The 21,171-nt window shown below is 48.7% G+C and overlaps 1 protein-coding gene across 1 annotated transcript; it reads left to right on the top strand.

The window, feature by feature from the left end:
• Positions 1-8,971: 8,971 nt before the first annotated feature.
• Positions 8,972-10,203, top strand: LOC100383182 (uncharacterized). Its single transcript, NM_001175846.2, has one exon. The coding sequence runs from the start codon at positions 9,208-9,210 to the stop codon at positions 10,030-10,032; it is 825 nt and encodes a 274-aa protein (NP_001169317.2). The 5' UTR covers positions 8,972-9,207; the 3' UTR covers positions 10,033-10,203.
• Positions 10,204-21,171: the final 10,968 nt, after the last annotated feature.

The following is a 21,171-nucleotide window of genomic DNA, read 5'->3' on the forward strand; positions in this document are numbered from 1 at the left end:
TCTTTCCGCCCTTTCAGAGAGACCGTCCCGCTTGGATGGCCAGGGCAGCAGCTTCTTGAGGATGACCCCACAGTCGTGTACCTCACTGCATACCTGCTCACCCTTGATGCACAGTATGATTTCTTGGCTCGGCACCACCGTCAGATGATTGCCCGAGCAGAAGATTCAGAGAAGCGCAACCGTCAGCTGCATGTGGATCTCACCACAGCTCAAGCCCGTGTAGCTACCTTGGAAAGTCGTGAAGTCATTGCTGTGGAAGCCCTGAAGCAAGCCAAGGATGAGCACGTCCAGAAGTTGATGGAGGCCTACTTGGTCACCCATAACCAACGTAGAGCCCTGCGGATCCAAGAGCCCGCTTCATCCAACCCTATTCAACCCATCAGAGCTGAAGACCCCCAGATTCTTGAAGGTCACCCGGTCTCTATCAGAGGAGAGAAGAAGGCTTGGGAACTCCCGGAAGGAGCCATAGTCTTGGAAGGAATTCCAGTCTCCCCTCAGGCTATGGATAAGTAAGAGCACCCTGAATCCTCCCAAGATCCCCCGCCAGAGTTGTTTGAGCCCCTCACCATGAAGAAGATTCCAGCACCATCCCTTGAGGTCAAGGAAGAAGCTGCAAGCACCCCGCCAGCACTGCCACCCTCTGAGGAGCTACAAGAGCCAGTCCCGCTTGAAGAATAGTTCGACCCCGTGTTGCCATCTCAGTCGCCACCAGAAGAAGTCATCAACATCAGCTCCCTGTTGACCCATCTAGGAGATGTCTCAGATTGAAGTTATGTGCAAGCCTTGCCAGAAGAGAAGCTGCCTGGTCTGAAGTTAGTATGCCCAGTCCTCTGCATGCATTGGGTAGTGAAGTTTTTCTTCACTTTGGCTAGAGCCCTGCATGTATGAGAGGTAATCGTGTAGTCCCGTGCTTTGAAAAACTATTTGTGTGGCCCCCTAGGGCATTTCAAAATGAATTTCGCTTGATGTTTTCCTCCCTTTTGAGTGCATATGTGATGCTTTAACGTTAGTGCTCATAAGTCCTGGTTAGCATAGTTCTCAATTCAGGAGCCGAGCAATAGTAGTTATGCTTAGCCCCCGAATCTGAGTAGTTCGTGCTTTGGAAAAACTCTATCCTTCCCTTATTCAAAACATTCGATTTGTTTGTGCTTATCATTGCTGAGCTTGTGTGTTTTCTTTTTTTTAAGAAAGGTTTTCTCTAAAAACATAGATCATAAATTAGAGCAAATCCTTACCTTATGCTTCCATTCTCATCTTAACCCATCTGAAGAGAAAAGTGCTTTACCCAAGAAGATACTGGGAAGCTCACCCTTGAAGCCTGGAATAAGCTATAGAAGCAACCAGTCCAGTCGCTCAGTCAAAAGGACCGACCGTGGGAATCAAAGCACTACCCCTGAGTCAAAGTAAACAGGAAAAGAGGACGGAAGGAGTTATTACCATACAGAGAGGCAAAGATTCTTGGAACCAGAGACCACAAACATCAGGATCATCGACCCCACCACTCACCCGTGCCCCCCACATGCGTGCCCGCCTCCATGCGCACTAGCACCGCCGCCCATGCCCCCTTTGCAGCGCACTACCGCCGCCCACCCCCCTTTGCAGCGCACCCACCGCCGCCATCGTCGCCGGCAACACCAAGTCCCCCCTCCCCTTGTCGCGTCTACTACCGTGTGGCACCTGCTCCATCACCACCACTCCCCCCCCCCGAGCACCCCCACTCGCCTATAAAACCCCCCACACCAGCTCCTTCAACTCCCATCTCGCTCAAAGCAAAGCACACTCTAGATAAAATACCCTCTGCCAAATCCCAAGCAACTCCATTTCCCACTCCCTCGCCCCTAAGATCACAATGCTTGGTGATTCTTGGGTTGAAGACTGTTGTACATGGTTCATAGTCTTTAGTTTCCTCCTCTGTATGATGGTAATACTCATCGATAGAATCCTCCAGTGGGAAGAGCAAAGAGAAAGAAAGGGTCAGTGAAAAGAAGATAGTGAAGAGAAGAAGAGAAGAAGGTTGTCCCAGAATCAACCCTGTGTCAGTCATCTCTCCGCAACCTGCTCAAGCAGCAACAGCAGAAGGAGGCCCCGTAACACCCTTGTTATGAGGTACTTCAAGGAGTTCAAATCCCCAAGATTCAGGAGATCTACCCTCATTCGTTTTAAGTGGGGTAGTGTTCCAATAAGGTTCCTGTCATGGAGAAAAAGAAGAAGGCCTGTAGCAAGCTTGTGGAGGACTAGATCACCAAAGCTTATAAGTTTCTGGATGAGAAGTGGTCACCCAAGTTTTGTTGATGAAGCACCAAAAGAACAATCAAGGAAGAAATCCATGTGGGAGTTCGCAAGAGAAAGGTTTGTGTGTTGGCATCTATGCTCCTTCAATAAGCAAGCTGCCAAGCAAAAGCTAGAAGCCTGAAGATGATTCTTGAGTAGCCAGAACCAGCGTTTGCAATCAGCAACCGGATGCCCCTCAAAGGCCAGATTTTGTTGAAGTTCCATCTCCTCGAAGAGTCTGCAAAGTGAAGATATGTAGCTGAAGTAAAGCTATACCCATAACCCTTCTAAACCGAATCTCGAGGACGAGATTCCTTTTAAGTGGGGTAGATTTGTAGCATCCCAAAAATTCAAATTCTGAAATTTTCTCAAACTCGCCCTAAATTCAAAATGAATTTCAAATTTCATTTCAAAATGTTTGTTTGCGGGTTGATATCAACAAATAAATTATAGTGGTCTATATTCTCTCTAAAAATCCTCCTCAAAATATCCTACAAATATTTCCCCAGTGATCCCCCTCAAATTCTTTCCAGAAATACTGCTCAGATATTTCCCCAGTAACCCCCCTTTGATTTCTTTCCAGAAATACTGCCCAAATATTCCACCGATGTATCTCCGGATATTTTCCTCTTGAGAAATACCTTCAGAATCATTTTTCAAGACCCTACAAATATTTTCTTCATAACTTTCCTCATGCCCATACATATACGTATGCCTCCAGTGTCATACGGTGAGCTCTACAAGCTAATTACACTTATACAAGACAAATGCATGCTAACCTCCCACTAATCCTCTCATCCTCCCACTAATCCTCTCATCCCTCCCCCTAATCCCCCCACCATGGCTATAAATAGAGGGGCAAGGGCCTCCTCTCATCCCACCCCAAGCCATTTCATGGCAACTCTCTTCCCCCCCACACCCACCCACTCCATGTTCCACACAAGCACACACTAGCACAAGGATCGTTCGATCGTTCTTCGATCGTTCGTCCCCTGTTCTTAGTCTGTTCGTTCGTTCGTCCGATCGTTCGATCGTTCGTCCGATCGTTCATGGTTCGTTCGTCCGTTCGTCCGATCGTTCGATCGTTCGTCCGTTCGTTCGTCCAAATAATATTTTTCCTACCGTTATGCTGTCGAAATTCCGATCGTTCGTTCGTTCGATCATTCGATCGTTCATCGTTCGTTCATAGTTCCTATTCATCGTTCATCGTTCGTGCATAGTCCCTATTCATCGTTCTTCCAGATAATCTTTGTCCTGCCGTTATGCTGCCAAAATTCCGATCGTTCGTTCGTCCGATCACTCGATCGTTCATCCGTTCGTTCATCCAAATGATCTTTGTCCTGCTGTTATGCTGCCGAAATTCCGATCGTTCGTTCGTCCGATCATTCGATCGTTCGTCCGTTCGTTCATAGTTCCTATTCATCGTTCATCGTTCGTTCATACGAACGATTCACTATCACTGCCCACAATTACTATTCATCGTTACTATTCACATACACTGTTCATCATCGTTACTATTTACCATTACTATTCATCATCGTTACTATTCATCGATGATATCTATAATTTCTTTTCCATCGCCACTATTCATCGTTACTATTCATCGATTAGCCGATCACCCCAAATTTCAACTACTCATACATCATGCTGTCCAGTCCACCTAAGACCAGCCAGACCCATATTCCAGTCATACGAACTCCGGTGACTGTGATTTCCCTTCCAGTGGGAACTTCCCATCTGGTCACCCATCCCAGGTTTCTCCAAGTTGAGCACGCTTAACTTTGAGATTCCTTCGAACCAGGCTCCCAAACTCAGATTCCAATAATTCTTGTTTCTAAATTCTTATCGAATTATTCCCTATCCAACCATGTCATCCCTTAAGCATGGTCCATATTCCAGAAAACTCCCAAAATACTCTTGTCCCACATTCTGCCTATAACTCTCCTGTTCATACTAAGTCAGACGATTCATTCGTCACTATTCTCACCAACAGTGAACTTCACTGTGCTACACCACATACACCCAGCTATAAATACACCCAGCTACCCTCTCCCTCTCCACACACACTCAACACCCTCAGCCAAGGCAAACACCCCACCCACTCAGTTACTCTGCTCTGCCGGCTACACGCATAGTGTCACTTCGCCTCCAGTCCACCCTCCTGGTAAGCACCTCCGCTCCACCACCAGTAATATCACAACACCACATGACACAGATTCTACTCAAGACTCTACCCATCCATATATCGCTATTCTGACCACTATACTAAATATTTGTTGCTATACTTGTTGGTTTGTATGTTTGCTTGTTCATGTTGCATAGTTATCGGAGCGTTCGTGCCGTCTCGTGGAGGCCAGATCTGCAAGTCTACGCTAGGCGGTGAAGCCAGAAGCCAGTTCCGCGAGCTCCCCTCCCCCCTTCGCCGAATAAGCACGGCAAGCTCACTGGATCCCTTTGATGCATAAATTACCTATATTTTTCAACCATAACCCTCGGCCTGTTATTTTATGCATGATATGATTTTGAGACAAGTTATTATGGCCACCCAGCCGCTTGCCGCAATCAATCCTTGATATATATGTTCTAAATGATTTGAGAACAGGTGTGAGTTTTCAAAAGAAAAATGCTTTTCAAAATGTGTGTGATGAAGGGTTTTCACCCTTATCACCTTGTGAGTGGGATAATCAGGGACTCCCTGGTTTAGGGGAGGGCCTAAGGTGTTGGCTCAGCTGGTTTAGGCGTGAGCAGAAGGATTGTCCCCTCATATAAGGACCGGTTTGTCATCTTCACTACCTGTACTCTTTAATAGTACAACCACTCGAGACTGTGTGGGCAGTCACTCAATCTGAACTCGTGCGGTCCGACCCTAGGGTTATGAAGGCTGGGGAGCACCGGGAGGATAAGGAGGGGGAAAGTTTTGTCCGGTTTGGACATGGCGGTGGCCTGACTCCTTCCGGATAACCGTTAAGGTTAGGACGTGCGGGGAAAGAAAGAGATTCGGATTCGGATCTCATTGATCATGAGATCGCAGAGCCGGACTAGTGGGTAAAGTGTACACCTCTGCGCAGAGTTTGAAAACCTATTCGAATAGTCTGTGTCCACAGGAATGGACGAGTCTGGTATGGTATGGCAATTAATGTTTTGTTTTAAAAAAAAAGGTGTGTTTGAGAAAAGTGGTTTTTAAAAAGGTTCGGCGGTTGAGCCGTGAGCTATGGTGGACGGGAAGTCCAGTAGCTGTTTTTGAAAAGGAAAACCAGTGGGAAACTGCTGAGATACCTGGATGGTTTAGTCCAGGGGATTTTGTTCTAATATTGAAAAACTTCCTGCTCCTTTTGGAGAGGATGCACTTTGCAAAATACAAAATGTTTTTCAAAACAACCCTGCATAAAATATTGCTGTTTCTGCAAATATCCTGAGCTCTACATATTCCATGCATTATATCTGATTTCCCCATTCCGCGGGTGAAGGTGGGCTGATGAGTACGTTTGTACTCACCCTTTCTTATTTGTTGTTTTTCAGAAAAAGGAGATCGGGTAAGAGTTACGACTGTTCCCAACCTTGCCTGTGGCTGTTGGACCGCTGAATTGCTTCGCTGCGTATATCGGGCTGCTTCAGCCCCACTCTGATGATATGTCCCGAGTTGTGGACCAACTCTTAAAGTTGTTCGCCACCTTTGTAGGTTTGTCTCGTTTAAGCAGATTTGGTATCATCTGATGTATAAATGTGTTTACTAGCCTCCTGGGACTATTAATTGTATCACATTTGAGTCCCAGAGGATTGGGGACGCTTCATCCGGCCTCTAGGTCCTCCTCCTATTCATCAGTCTTTTGGGTGTCATCTTGTCTGGGGTCTATTTGTATGTCCAGGGGGCCGGTCTCATTCTTTTATAGGTTAAGGAAGGGGGTTGTCCAAATGTTGCTTCCTTAGGAAGGAGCCACCTGGTGAAGGTAAAACTGGGTGTTCTACCATGAGGTAAAGCCATGTGTGCTTGCGGTCGCCTGGATGTCCCATATTCTTTATTACGGACGACACGGGCAACGTGGACCCGACCATCACCATTTGGGCTATGCCGACCCTTGGACTTTATAGCCTAGGGTTCATCGTGGCTCGTCGTGTTGCGCCCTGCCAGCGGCTTACTCACTTAGGCCTAGTCCTGACTCCTGATAGATCATGAGTGTGCTGCTGGCTGGGGTACACGCGGGCCATAGATGTGTCGCGGTCCGAGGGGCTCGTAGGTCATGAGTGCTCTGCGGGCCCAGGGGTTCATAGGTCATGAGTGGGAGGCAGACCGACGCCTCCACTATGGCTCGGCGCTAAGAGCAGTTATTGCGATCGATTATTTATGACAGATTGGTCTTGGGCCAGGCGCGAGATCCACTCTAGTGGTTTCCCTCCGGCACACCCGGCCTCCCTATCCGATTTCACCACGCCCAAACTCGTGCTCGGTGCCGCGGGGTTTGTCCGAGGGTGGGTTCTTTTAGGATAGACGTTACCTATCCCTTTCGACTAACCAGCGGGCCCCATTTGCCAGAGTCCTTTTCCCCAGTGTGCTCGCTGACTGATGGGCCCTAGGGGTCGAGGATCATATCCCCGACAACAGGCGCTTGGTTGGTTCTCTCTTTGTCTATGTTCCTCTTTGTCTCTTGCATTTCTCTGGTAATCACTGTTCCCCCACCTCACTGTATTCTACGGCGTCAATTGCTTTGGTCGGCCATGTGGGGGCCCCACAAGCTTCACCACTGGCGAGCATGTCCCTACGGGTGGGCGCCGCCGTTAGTTGGGTCCGGTGGTGGTTCTAGCTGGTCGGCGAGGTAAGAACATCTGTCATCTTGGACATTTTATGTGAACAGTGCGTGTCTGGGTCCTACCTCTATAACTTGATCCCCACTCTCTGTGATGTATGTATGTAAGAAATGTGAACTAATGTAACGTGGGATCGATTTTGGGAGGGCTTATATGCGTGGATCCGAGTCTCCTTGCGTGTTTTATGTTGAATGTGTGCGGATTCGGTCAAAAAACGTCATGGGCGCTCTTTGGACATTGCATGTGCACTTGATCTAGTCACGATTGGGGGAAATGGTTAGGGTTTTCTAAACCCTAATGTGATATGTGCATTCCTTTACTCTCTTTCTTATTATGTTCTTGGTCGTGGATCTTTGATCCAGAGCCTTTTATCGGTCTATGTGACACGGATTTATTGATTTGAGTTAGGTAACCCTAACCCTAACCTGTCGAATTCATGTTATCATGGCCAGTCTTTGTTGGCTTGATCCATGAAATGTGGGTTAAGCGGTGAAGATTAAGCAGTTCTTCTAACCTTTCCGTTCTTGATATGATCTTAATGTTCTCGGGTGATTAAGCAGTGAAGATTATCGGATCTTAATCACTTTGACCCGAGATTTTTTTTGTGATATCAAATCACGTGTATTAGGAGATCTAGGGGGCTTAGGTGGCTTTGATACCATTGTTAGATTCTGTGGTGCTTACGATCAATTTTTAAGCCCCTAGAATATCAATCCGTACTGAAAAAACCTTGATGATGAGTAGATCTAATCTACAGACAGGTATATGTAGACATATTGTCGTTGTTGTTATTTATGACTGCCGGCGGCGATGGCGGCGGCATCTTTCGTCGCGTTGTTCTGGCAATGGCAGCGGCGTCTTGGGTCTTGTTGTCGTCGTTGTTGTTGTTCTGTTAAGGTTGGAGATCCCTATCACGACCAGGAGCTGCAACCAACGGTTAGGATAGTCTATATCAAAAACGTGAACGGACGGCTAAGATTAACACTACTTCTGTTCATGTTAATTAGCTCGTGTGGAGGACACAGCTAACACTCGTAAGGCTTACCTTTGCCGGTAAGGACAAGACAAATCTTATCCGGCGAGTCGGCGACCGAATAGCCCCTGCAATTACCGTGTTATTCAAGTAAACCTTCTTTTTACGTTTCTGATGCAAAGGAAGTTTGTAGGGAAAAAATTTTTGAAAACAACAAACTCCAAAACTACCTAATCATCAGCTGTCGAATCTTTGGTTCGATCTCGAGGATACGTAAGCGAAGCTTCGGCGTCACTCGTTTGACCAAACACAAGTCGCGTCGTTTTCAGCTCACCGCACCAGTTTGGTATCAGCGTCGCTCAACCACCGTTCGATAGACGTGCATGTATCTTTCTCCCTTTTCCTTCATTCTCCCTGCTTTCTTTTTCCTTATTTTTTTCTCTCCCTTCAATCGGTGTCTTTGTTAATGGCATGCACACCGGCGCGATAGAGCCCCGGTGCCCCCCACGCGTCTCGGCGTGTGACGAGGAAAACGTGTTTGCATGCACTGCAGCGAAGGGTATTTGCGACTAGTATTAATTATGTGCTCTCAACGACTTTGTTATTAGATGGCTGGTCATGGTTCAATTTTAGTTGTTGCAGCCTTTATGGTTTATCTGTTTCTAGATCAGTCACTGAATCCACCCCTTTTAAAAAAGGAACGTGGCGCCGAACCACGGTGACGCGTCTCGGCAAGCCACCAGGCAGCCACCGCTCCTTCCGCACGCCAGCGCAGTAAAATAAGCGAAAAGCGCCGCGCCCCCGGCACACACTGGACGACGCGCAGTGGCGGGCAGCGTGCCGTTGGGGGCAGGTGGAGACTTCACGTCCCCGCCTCCTATGTCCTATCGCAGTCGCACCACGCATAAACCCCTATCGCAGTCGCACCTGCGCAGCTGCACTGCCCCTCACAGACGAGTCAACCGCCTTTCCACCTCCTCGCCGTCGTTCCGTAGTGGCGCCGCCTATATAGAGAGCGAACCGCGCGAGGTCCCAGCACAGCAGCCAGGATTCCACAAACAGAGAGGCCAGGTTCCAAGCAAAGGCAGTGCAGGCAGGGCGTGTGGAGAAGCAGAGCAGCGGGTGGCGCACCTGCACGTGCCAGGCTGCCAGCTCTGGCCATGGCGGATCACCAGAGGATCCACCCTGTCGACCTGGAGGCCGGCAATCGGCCAACGACGCCGCTGGTGCCGGGAGGCTCGTTCCGGTCGGACAAGGGCGACCCAGCGCAGCGCGCGAACAACCACCACCAACAACAGCAACAACGAGGCTACGTCTACGTCCCGGGGCCTCTGCCTCCGCCGCCGCGCCGCGCCGCGCCACCGGCGCCGCCGCTGCCGCCGCCGAAGCGGCGCGGGCGGGGCTGCTGCTGCCGGTTCCTCTGCTGCGCCGTGATAACCGCGGTCGTGCTGGCGGTGCTCGCCGCGGCGGCGGCGGGCGCGCTGTACCTGTTGCTGGACCCCAAGGCGCCGCGGTACTCGGTGGACCGGCTCTCTGTCTCCACGTTCCAGGTGGACCCGTCGACGCTGACGGCGCGGGCCGGGTTCGACGTGGCGGTGACGGCGGCGAACCCCAACTCGCGCATCGCCATCCAGTACGAGCCCGGGTCCAGCCTGGGCGTGTGGTACCAGTCGTACCGCCTGGCGCGGGGCGCGCTGCCGCCCTTCTACCAGGGCCACCGCAACACCACGGTGCTGGCGCTGGCCATGGCCGGGGAGGTGCAGCTGGGCGGCGCCGCCGTGGCCGGGATGCGGGACGCGCAGCGGACGGGCGCCGTGCCGCTCGTGTTCCGCGCCGACGTGCCCGTGCGCGTCGAGCTCGGCACCTTTAAGCTCTGGAAGGTCACGTCCAGGGTGCGCTGCGACCTCGTCGTCGACAGGCTCATGGACGTCAGCAGCCCCATCAAGATCAAGGCCAGCAACTGCAAGTTCGGTCTGAAGCTGTGATTCGTTCGTCGCCGCGTTGGATTCTTTTGGCTGGCTGAGTGCTGGACCTGCTTGCTGGTAGTATTTGCGCAGGTGCAGACGTGCAGTGCACTCCCGCCAACCTCGTCGGTGTTCATCCCGGCTGTGTACAGATGGTAGTGTATCATTGCTGTTATAGAGGAATAATTTTGCATCGATTGTTTTTTATAATTCTAGAGCTACTACTTCTATCGCCGCGCACACAGTTGAATGGGGAAGACAAAACAACCAAATGGAAAATGGCTCTAGTACCATTCTCCGTTACTCGACATGAGAGAGCGATGGAGCAGAAATGCCATGTTTTACTAACAAAGTAGCTTGATATTTTGATAATGGTAAGGCCAGGAAGGATCCATACGCGTCATTTTGCAATTGCAGCTGCGCCAATGCTCAACGGCTCTACCTAAAAGTGACGGCGATTTTATAGAATGAGAAACTAGCTAGGTGATTCCTGCCACGTAGTTGCTTCAAAGTCAGCACAGTTCACCTGCCCTATAATAAGTCGTCTCCAACATGGCTACCACTACTAGCCAGTACTCCCTCCGGTTCTTTTTATTAGTAACTGGATAGTGCAAATTTGCACTATCCAGTGACTAATAAAAAGAAACGGAGGAAGTACATATGTTGATTGATCGAGATGGTACTACCTATAAAACTAACACTAGCGACTACATAAAGCTAATACCAGCAACTAGATACGCTAGAATATGGAAGTTTGGTTTGAGATCAAAGTAGGATGAGGTGGGGTCGATACCGTTTACTCGATTTTTTGGATCACGCAACCACAAAAAATCACTCTGGTAATTAACTCGCCCTCACATGACTCTCACGCAAACATTATAAAAACTGTGGCTGTCCCATTGCAACCGTCCATGTACATCCAACCAAACACATCCCAAGAGAGGGTTACAACGAACGTTGGTACTAGTCCTGAGTTGTAGGTGGTGTGGCCGAGATGGTGAGTCTCGGCCTGGCAACGTCCCCGGTCCTCTCCTCCGTTGGGAGGAGTAATGATTATATATTGGCTAGACTGTGGGTTCTAGTCATCTATGACCCAACAACTCTAACTTTATCAGTCATGGAGTTGTATGTAATGTTATGCCTTTGGTTGCGCCATAGTGTCGAGGATGCCCTACTACAGTGGCAGACATACCCATTTTAAAGGTAGGTAAGACCCATCATATTTACAAGTACTTAGTCCATGTTGTTGGATATGTCATAGTTGGTAACTTGAATTGTGTAGTAGATTGTACTTTATAATACTACCTAGTACACTAGCGGGCGTAAGCATGACTACAAGGTTGAAGGCATGTATCAAATATTGGTATTTAAGTATGACTATTGCCTATATTGTGGCAACAATGTGCCTCTTTGTCTACAACACCGCGCATCACTGCTCATCATATTTAATGTGATGTATGAAAGCCTTATCTAGAATGCTAGTGCCCTACTGCTATCAGAAGTAGATTTATGACCACAATACTATATCTTCAGGGTCGTCATGTCCTTAGGGTGAGGCCAACTATTTTCTTTGGTGTTGCATGTGCTCCTACACTTAGAGGTTTTAAGAGCCATTTTGCCTTCTCGGAAGGCCCAAGGTCTGAGCCACTAGGATTGTGAGGCTAGGGGCCTTACGAACCTAGGGACATGTAAGGGGCCATGGGCGGTCAGTAGAAAAGTGTTATAGTGTTCCTAAGTATAAAGCATGCTAGGCCCCTATGTTTTAGGATGTTGACACAAAAGATGGTGGTTGAAATAGCCTTATTCGTTCATGGCCCCAAGATCAAGCCCTCTGCATGGTGTCTCTACATTAGCTAAATCCAAGGCTGGTTCTTGGGACATGGGGTCTTGGGAGCACGAGTCCAGCAACAACTAGCCCCTGGTAATTTATTTTAATAGGATTCTTAGAAGGCATCTTGGCGGCATTTGGGGGTATGGCATTCTTCGAGTGATGATAGTAACATCAAATGATAAGTGGCAACAACCAGAACAACAACCTTTACCCATAGCCAACACACACACATACATTTATATTGCATCTTGCAAAAATTCTAGTCTATTTTAGCCCCTGCAATGATTGGCACATATGAATCATTGGTATAGTATCAAATACCCATGATTTACTAGAAGAAACAACAAGATTAATTTCAATAACATTTATACACAAAGTAGAAGTCTCAATTCCCTTCTTTTTCTTGTCTTCCAAATACTTCTTGTAATTTCTAGTCTAATGCCCAAGGTCGCCATAATGGAAGTATTTTTTAGATGAAGGGCTAGACTTGGGCTTTGCATTTATCTTTAAGACTCATCTTTGGCCTTGCCCTTACCATTCATAAAGCATTTTTGCTTCTTTATATCCTTTTGAACCATCATTAGTTCTTTTTAATGTTCTCCTCATCTATCCTAAGCATCCTATGCAACTCAGCAGGGTCTTCTCCATGATATTTATGTGAAAGTTTGGAACGAATGGCTCATAGCTTGGAGGGAGAGACTAAAGGATCACATCCATATATAGCTCATCAATAAGAGCGAAACCAAGCATGTCAAAGCTCTTAATGTAACACAACGGTGGCCAGGGCGCGAATACAAGGTACCATTCCCCCACTCCGACCACTGTTTCAATCACCCAGGGTGTAGGGATCTGGCGTCCTTCTCTTGACCAAAGACGACAACAAGGACGAGGGGCATCCCACCGGCCATACCGCTATAGGGCTCGGACGTAGGTCCTCTAACCACAACAATAACACAACAACCCTTGTACACCTGGGCCTCCTCCTTGCGACTATAAAAGGAGGATCCTGAGGCCTTCTAGGGAGAGGGATGGCACTTCTGAAAGGGAAATGTGCCTTTGGGACATTTCTATATTGTTTTGGTGATTAAGTGCCCAACACATATTCTCCAAGTTCTAAATGTGCCCAAGATTGAAAAAGTGCAAATCAAGGCATGATGTATGTTTCTAGACTTAGTACATTGGTTTTTGTGTACTAATACATTTGTCTATGTGTTAGAAACAGAGAAAAGAAGAAAATAAAAGAATTGCATAGGAGTTGGCTCGGTGCAGCCAAACTCAGCTCAGTCTGGCACACCGGACTGTCCGGTGGTGCACCGGACAATGTCCGGTGCGCCAGGCTGGACTCCGGTGAAAAGGCTGCTCTCGAGAAAAATCGGAGGCGTACGGCTATAATTCACCGGACTATCCGGTGGTGCACCGAACTGTCCGGTGAGCCAACGGTCGCCAGCGCAATGGTCGGTCGCGCAATCTGCGGGCGACGCGTGGCCCGCGCCAACGGTCGGCAGGGGGCACCGGACTGTCTGGTGTGCACCGGACAGTGTCGGTGCGCCAACTGGCCCGATAGAGCAACGGTCATCTGCGCCAGAATAGGAAGGAGATCGGCACCGGACCGTCTACAGTGACTGTCCGGTGGCGCACCGGACTGTCCGGTGCGCCACCCGACAGAAGGCAAGGATGGCCTTCCTTGTTGGCCTCCAACGGCTCCTAACTGCCTTGGGGCTATAAAAGGGACCCCTACACGCATAGAGGAGTCACCCAAGCTTTCACTAATCATTCTAAGGCATCCAGACTCTGCTCCCGCGCATTTGCTTTGTTGTGTTAGAGATTTGAGCTCTATTCGAGTCGAGAACTCCCTGTGTGTCATTTGAGCTCAAGTCTTCACTTGTGTGCGTTGGTGTGCTGCATTTTTGAGTCTTGTGTGTGTTGCTCTTCCCAACCTTACTCTTGTGCGTTCTTTGTGATCAATCTTGTAAGGGCGAGAGGCTCCAACTTGTGGAGATTCCTCGCAAACGGGAAAAGATATAAGGAAGAAAAGCCGTGGTGTTCAAGTTGATCATTGGATCACTTGAAAGGGGTTGAGTGCAACCCTCGTCCATTGGGACGCCACAACATGGAAGTAGGCAAGTGTTACTTGGCCAAACCACGGGATAAAATCGCGTGTCTCTTGTGATTGTTCTTTCTTTGATTGTCTGTGTTCACAAGAACTCGCTTCAAGCTATTTAGCCGTTCTAACTTTCATAACTAAGTTTTGTGGCTATTAGTGTTGAATTTTACAGGATCATCTATTCACCCCCCCCCCTTTAGGTGCTCTCAATTGGTATTAGAGCCGTTCTCTTCACGTAAGGGACTAATCGCTCGAAGAGATGGATCCTAAGGGAAAGGGAATGGTGGTCAACGACAAGGAGAAGGAGTCCTTCCTCAATGAGCCTAGAGACAACAAGCCTACTGACTCAGGCTCAAGTCACAAGAAGAGGGATGGGAAGAAGAAGAGGCGCATCAAGAAAATTGTCTACTACGACAGCGATGCCTCTTCATCTTCACCAAGAGATGACGATGATTCCTCGTCAAAGAAAAAACCAGTGAATCAAAACTATTCATTTGATTATTCTCATATTCCATTTAATTCTAATGCTCATTTGCTATCAATTTCACTTGGGAAACCTCCACACTTTGATGGAGAAGACTATTCTTTTTGGATTCACAAAATGCGTAGTCACTTATTTTCTCTCCATCCTAGTATTTTGGAGATTGTTGAAAACAGAACGCATTTTGATAGTACTGACAATCCCGTTTTCATAAATGAGCAAATTCATAAGAATGCACAAGCCACTACTGTTTTGCTAGCATCCTTGTGCAGGGATGAATACAACAAAGTGAGCGGCTTGGACAACGCCAAGCAAATATGGGATACCCTCAAGATATCACATGAGGGAAACGACGCCACCATGATCACCAAAATGGAGTTGGTGGAAGGCGAGCTAGGAAGGTTCGCGATGATCAGGGGAGAGGAGCCAACACAAACATACAACAGGCTCAAGACCCTGGTCAACAAGATTAGAAGCTATGGAAGCACAAGATGGACGGACCACGACGTCATCCGACTAATGCTAAGGTCATTTACGGTAATTGACCCCCATCTTATCAACCTTATTCGTGAGAATCCCAGGTACACCAAGATGACGCCCGAGGAGATTCTTGGGAAGTTTGTGAGCGGGCGCATGATGTTGAAGGAGGCTCGATATGTGGACGATGCTCTAAACGGTACACTACCCGTCCACGAGCCTCAAACAGTTGCCCTCAAAGCAACCAGCAACAGGGAGACACTACCAAGCAAGGTGGCACAAGTGGAGGCCGCGGGCCTCAACGAAGATGAGATGGCGCATATCATCAAGCGCTTCAAGACCGCACTAAAAGGACGCAAGGAGTACCCCAACAAGAATAAGACAAAGGGGAAGCGCTCCTGTTTCAAATGCGGTAAGACTGGTCATTTTATAGCACAATGCCTCGATAATTACAATGATCAGGAACAAGAAAAGCATGGGAAGAGGGAGAAGAAGAAGACTTACCAGAAGGCGAAGGGCGAGGCGCACGTTGGCAAATAATGGGATTCGGACTGCTCTTCATCCGACTCCGACGATGAAGGATTGGCAGCCTCGGCCTTCAACAAGTCTTCAATTTTCCCCAACGAACGCCACACTTGTCTCATGGCCAAGGAGAAGAAGGTAAGTGTTGAAGATACCCCTAAGTACTCTACTTCTAGCGATGATGATTCTAGTGATGATGAAGTAGATTACTCTAGCTTATTCAAAGGTTTAGATAGAGCTAAGGTAGAAAAGGTCAATGAATTAATTGATGCTCTAAATGAAAAGGATAGATTGTTAGAAAAACAAGAGGACATTTTATATGAGGAGCATGATAAATTTGTTAGTGTGCAAAAATCTCTGGCTTTAGAGATTAAAAGGAATGAAATGCTATCCTCTGAATTGTCTATTTGTCATGAATCCGTCTCTAGTTTAAAGATCTTGAATGATGGTTTAAATGCTAAGCTAGAGGAAGCCAATAAATCTAGTTCTTGTGAAGAGCATGTTGTTATCTGTGATAGATGTAAGGATTTTAATGTTGATGCGTGTGATGAACACCTTATTTCTATCACCAAATTAAATGAGGTGGCAAGTATTAATGCTCAACTTAAGACTTGCAAGACTAATTTTGATCAATTAAAATTTGCTAGGGATGCCTACACTGTTGGTAGACACCCCTCAATTAAGGCTAGGCTTGATTTTCGAAAGGAAGCCAAGAACTTAACAAGCCAAAGGACTCCCATTCCCAACAAGGAGAAAGGAAAGGCCCCTATGGCTAGTAGTAATCAAAAGAATCATGCTTTCGTTTATAATAGGAAATTTGCTAGTCATTCCAATTATAATAGGAGTTATGATCATGATGCTTTTGATTCACATGCTATGTTTGCCTCTAGCTCTACTTTTGTGCATGGTAGAAGTAGGCCTAAGAGAAGTAATGTTGTGTATCATGTGCCTAGGAGAGTATGTAATGAACCTTCTACCATTTACCATGCTTGCAATACCTCATTTGCGCTCTTATGTAAGAATGAAAAAGTGGCTGCTAGAAAGTTGGGATCCAAATGCAAGGGAGACAAGACTTGTATTTGGGTTCCAAAGGCTATTGTGACTAACCTTGTAGGACCCAACAAGAGTTGGGTACCTAAAACCCAAGCTTAAATTGCCTTGCAGGTTTATGCATCCGAGGGATCTAGCTGGATAATCGACAGCGGATGCACAAACCACATGACGGAGGAGAAGAAGATGTTCACCTCCTACATCAAGAACAAGGATTCCCAGGATACGATTATTTTTGGAGATGGGAACCAAGGCAAGGTCAAAGGTTTGGGAAAGATAGCCATCACAAGCGAGCACTCTATTTCAAATGTATTTTTAGTAGAGTCATTAGGATATAACCTCATGTCTGTAAGTCAATTGTGCCACATGGGCTACAATTGTTTGTTTACAAATGTTGATGTTTCTGTCTTTAGAAGGAGTGATGGTTCATTAGCATTTAAGGCCGATCTAGATGCATGCTTAATAGCTAAGACTAGTATGGGCTGACTGTGGCATCGCCGTCTAGCACATGTTGGGATGAAGAACCTTCACAAACTTCTAAAGGGAGAACATGTGTTAGGACTAACAAATGTATGTTTCAAGAAAGATAGACCCTATGCAGCTTGTCAGGCAGGGAAACAGGTAGGAAGCACTCATCACAGCAAGAATGTGATGACAACATCAAGACCACTAGTGTTTCTCCATATGGACCTCTTCGGACCCGTTGCTTATCTTAGCATCGGGGGAAGTAAGTATGGTTTAGTAATTGTTGATGATTTTTCCCACTTCACTTGGGTATTCTTTTTGCAGGATAAATCAGAAACCCAAGGGACCCTCAAGCGCTTTCTAAGGAGGGCTCAAAACGAATTTGAGCTCAAGGTGAAAAAGATAAGAAGCGATAATGGGTCCGAGTTCAAGAACCTACAAGTTGAGGAGTATCTTGAGGAGGAAGGCGTCAAGCACGAGTTCTCCGCTCCCTACACACCACAACAAAACGGTGTGGTAGAGAGGAAGAACATGACGCCTATCGACATGGCAAGGACGATGCTTGGAGAGTTCAAGACACCCGAGCGGTTTTAGTTGGAAGCTGTAAACATAGCTTGCCACGCCATAAACCGGCTATATCTGCATCGTCTCCTCAAGAAGACCTCCTACAAACTCCTTACCGATAACAAACCCAATGTCTCTTACTTCCGTATATTTGGGAGCAAATGCTACATATTGGTGAAGAAAGGTAGACATTCCAAATTTGCTCCCAAAGCTGTAGAAGGGTTTTTAATAAGGTATGACTCAAATACAAAGGCGTATAGGGTCTTCAACAAATCATCGGGTTTGGTTGAAGTCTCTAGCGATGTTGTATTTGATGAGACTAATGGCTGTCACACCCGGTTTTAGAAGGCAAACCGAATGCGAACTATGTACGTGCCAGGATCAGAACTCACGTACACAGCGATTACATAAATGAACATCATCACACAATGCTCGAATAATAACATAAAAGAGTACTTATTACATCATAGAGTCATAGACATCCACATAGTCATTGTCTTAACAGGTAAATCAAAGTGCTAAACGAAACGCAGTAAAGATAAAGCCTCCACAGGCAGCTGACTGGGGGTTGCCGCCAACCCACACCTAGAATTCATCGTAGTCTTGGAACTCCTGGAAGTCTCCTTCCACGGCTTCGCCTTCTCCTGAGCAGTGGTTACAATGCGGACAACCTGGTGTTTTGTGGTAAAGCAAGGATGAGTACACATCAACGTACTCAGCAAATGTCCCGTTTGGCTGAAGTGGACTAGCTTTATGTGGGGTTAGGCTCAAGCAGTTGCTTTTAGTTGGTCAGGTATTTATCATTAGTAGAAGCCAGATTTTAGCATTATCCAACCCGTGAACCATTTCCTCATTGAGGAACAACACCATCATAATCGAACCAAAACCATATCATAACCATTGTATCTCGAACCATCTGTATCTCTAATCAAAGAGGATCCCAAGGCTGCTCTTAACCGTGAGCACGACTGATATATCAGTTTCATTACCCTCTGCAGAGGTTGCACACTTTACCCATGAGTCATGATTCCCTTTCTACCCGGGGAGAGCTACTCCCCATTGACCACTACCTAGGTGGTCCGGTAGGGCATCACTACGTACCTTTTACAAAGATTCCCTAGAGATCGTAGCTGCCCGTTAGGTTTCTCCAGTTTGATAAACACAGTACCCCTCCCCGCAGGAGAGTGACTAACAAAGAGCAAAACGAAAGAACCTCGGCACTCAGCCTCGGCAGAGCAAGCACTGTGCCTGGACCCCATTGACGGCACGACGGCTAAGCAACTACACCTCTAGTTCATCTAATTAATCAGCTAAGGGCATCCCATTTCACCCTCATGGTTGCACTGTTATCCCGGGTGGTCTCTCAACGAACCAGTCCTTACGGAGAGGTACTCAGGAAACAGCCTGAGCCCCCTAGAGTATCACAAGATCATCAACATCAACAGGATAACAGTATCATAAATAGTCACATCATGTTCATTGATTATGTTAAAGCAATAGCAAAGTGCTAACCATAACAACCCAATAGGTCATCAAGGACAAAGTAAAGTGTAAAGCTAGTCAATCCTTAGGTTTCCAGTGAGTAATGCGGGGTAGTAAGTTATAAATGAATAGGACATAGTGGGACAGAGGACACTTGCCTTCACCAAACTGCTGATCAGGGGCTTCCTCTGCAACTGCCTCGGGAAACACAGACTGCTCGTTGTCTACGCAAAGCAATCATTCACACTATGCACTTGGGAAAATAACAAACAGAAAACAATATACCAAACATATGCAGCAGAGAGGGGTCACAAGTTCATAACAGAAAAGGGATAGGCACTCTAGTGTTCCCTAGGTCTGGGGTAGAGGACTACACAAAGTGATTCACTATCCACTAATCAGGTCAAAGTTAGTGGTGGGATTAAGTAATTATCTGGTTTAAGTTCCTAAACTTAAGTGTTTAAGTCCATAAACTTAAGTAATCCAACTATTATTAAAGTCTACTCATTTCCAATTATCTTAAATAAGGTTTCAATAGTCTTAATCCTATCCTAGTGATTACCTATTAATTAATACATGGAAACAGCAGGGAAACATTGCATAAACAGATAGATAATAATATTATGAACATTTTGCAATTTGAAGCACCTAATTTGGAGTTCATATGACAAAGTTATGAATTTTACAAGTTTAGGGGTTAAAATTATACCCTAAGGACTTATTTTGAATTAAATAAAAGGGCCAGGGACTTAACTGCGAGAAACCAGGGACGGCGGGCGCAATTTCCAGAAAACAGGGGGGCTCTTTAAGAACATGCGCGGGCGAAGGGGTATCGGGCGCCTACAACCGTTGGATCTCAGATCTACGGCCAGGATTAGATCCTGCGGGCGGGCGCGCGGGCGCGCGGCGGCGGGAGCGACTGACAGGCGGGGCCGGGCGGACAGCGCGGGCGCGGGCGACTGGCAAGCGGGACCGGGCAGGCAGAGCGCGCGGGCGGACTGACGGGCGGGGCCGGGCGGACAGCGCGGGCGCGCGGGCGAGCTGACAAGTGGGGCCTAGCGGGCAGAGAGACGGGATGAGGGGGCAGTGGGCCTGGGCCGCTGGATCGCTGGCGGACGGCCAGGATTAGGTCCGGGCGAGTTGAATCAGGGCCGCCCGATCTGGGCTGAACGGCGGAGATCGGATGGGCGGCCTGGGTCTTCCCTACGGCTAGCTGGGCGGCGGCGCTCGTCCCCGCGGCGGAGGGCTCGCCGGAGACGAGGGGCGCGGGCGATTGGCGGGGCTCTGGGGCAATCCGAGTGGTCGGGGAGGCTAGGGAGGGCACGGGGACTCCATTGGTGGGGTCTGGGTCAGGGCAGAGGCACCGGAGGGGGGCGATTCACGGCGGGGCGGCTCGGCGGCGGGGCTACTCTACTCCGGCGAGCAATCAAACGCAACAGAGAGCAAAACAAAGGGCGATAGGGGCGGGAGAGGTCCGTTACCTCAAGGCGGGCTCCGGGGACTCCTCGGCGGCGACGGAGACGCGACGGGGACCCGGGTCGACGGTGGCGGCTGCACGGCGGACGACGGGTGAGCGCGGGCAGAGAGAAATAGGGAGGGGGAGAGGGAATTGGGGCGCGTTCCGAGTTGCGGGCGTCGGGGCGGAGCTCACCGGGGCTAAGGGCGCGGCGGAGCTCCAACGGCGACGAAGAACCGAGCTCGGGACGGCGGGGTTATGGCGGCGGTGCTCTGCGTGCGCGCAGCGAGGGGGGGAGAGAGGGTCTACTGGGCGCAAATGGGGGGAGAGGGTGAGGGCGAGTGGGCTCGGGGCACAAGTGGCCGAGGGCGAGGTGGGGCGAGTTCCACGCGCGACGTGGGCGCGGGGGAGGTGGGCGCGAGCAGCTCGGCGACGGTTACGCGGGGACGACGGGGCTGACAGCCCGGGCCCGCGACGCAGAGAGAGAGAAGAAAGCGGGTGCGGGCGCGAGAGAAGCGGGGCTGACGGGTTGGGCCCACGGGCAGAGAGAGAGCGAGGGAGCGGGCGCGCGCGGGGAAGGCGGGCGCCGACGGGTAGGGCCGGACGAGCAGTGGGAGAGGGAGGCGGGTGCGCGGAAGGCGGGCGCGCCGACAGGCCGGGCCCGCTGCGCAGAGAGAGAAGGGGGGGAAGGAGGCGCGCGCGGGGTGGGCCGACTGGGCCGAAAGGCC

This window comes from Zea mays, chromosome 1, assembly GCF_902167145.1.
Source record: "Zea mays cultivar B73 chromosome 1, Zm-B73-REFERENCE-NAM-5.0, whole genome shotgun sequence".
In the NCBI taxonomy this organism is placed as follows: domain Eukaryota; kingdom Viridiplantae; phylum Streptophyta; class Magnoliopsida; order Poales; family Poaceae; genus Zea; species Zea mays.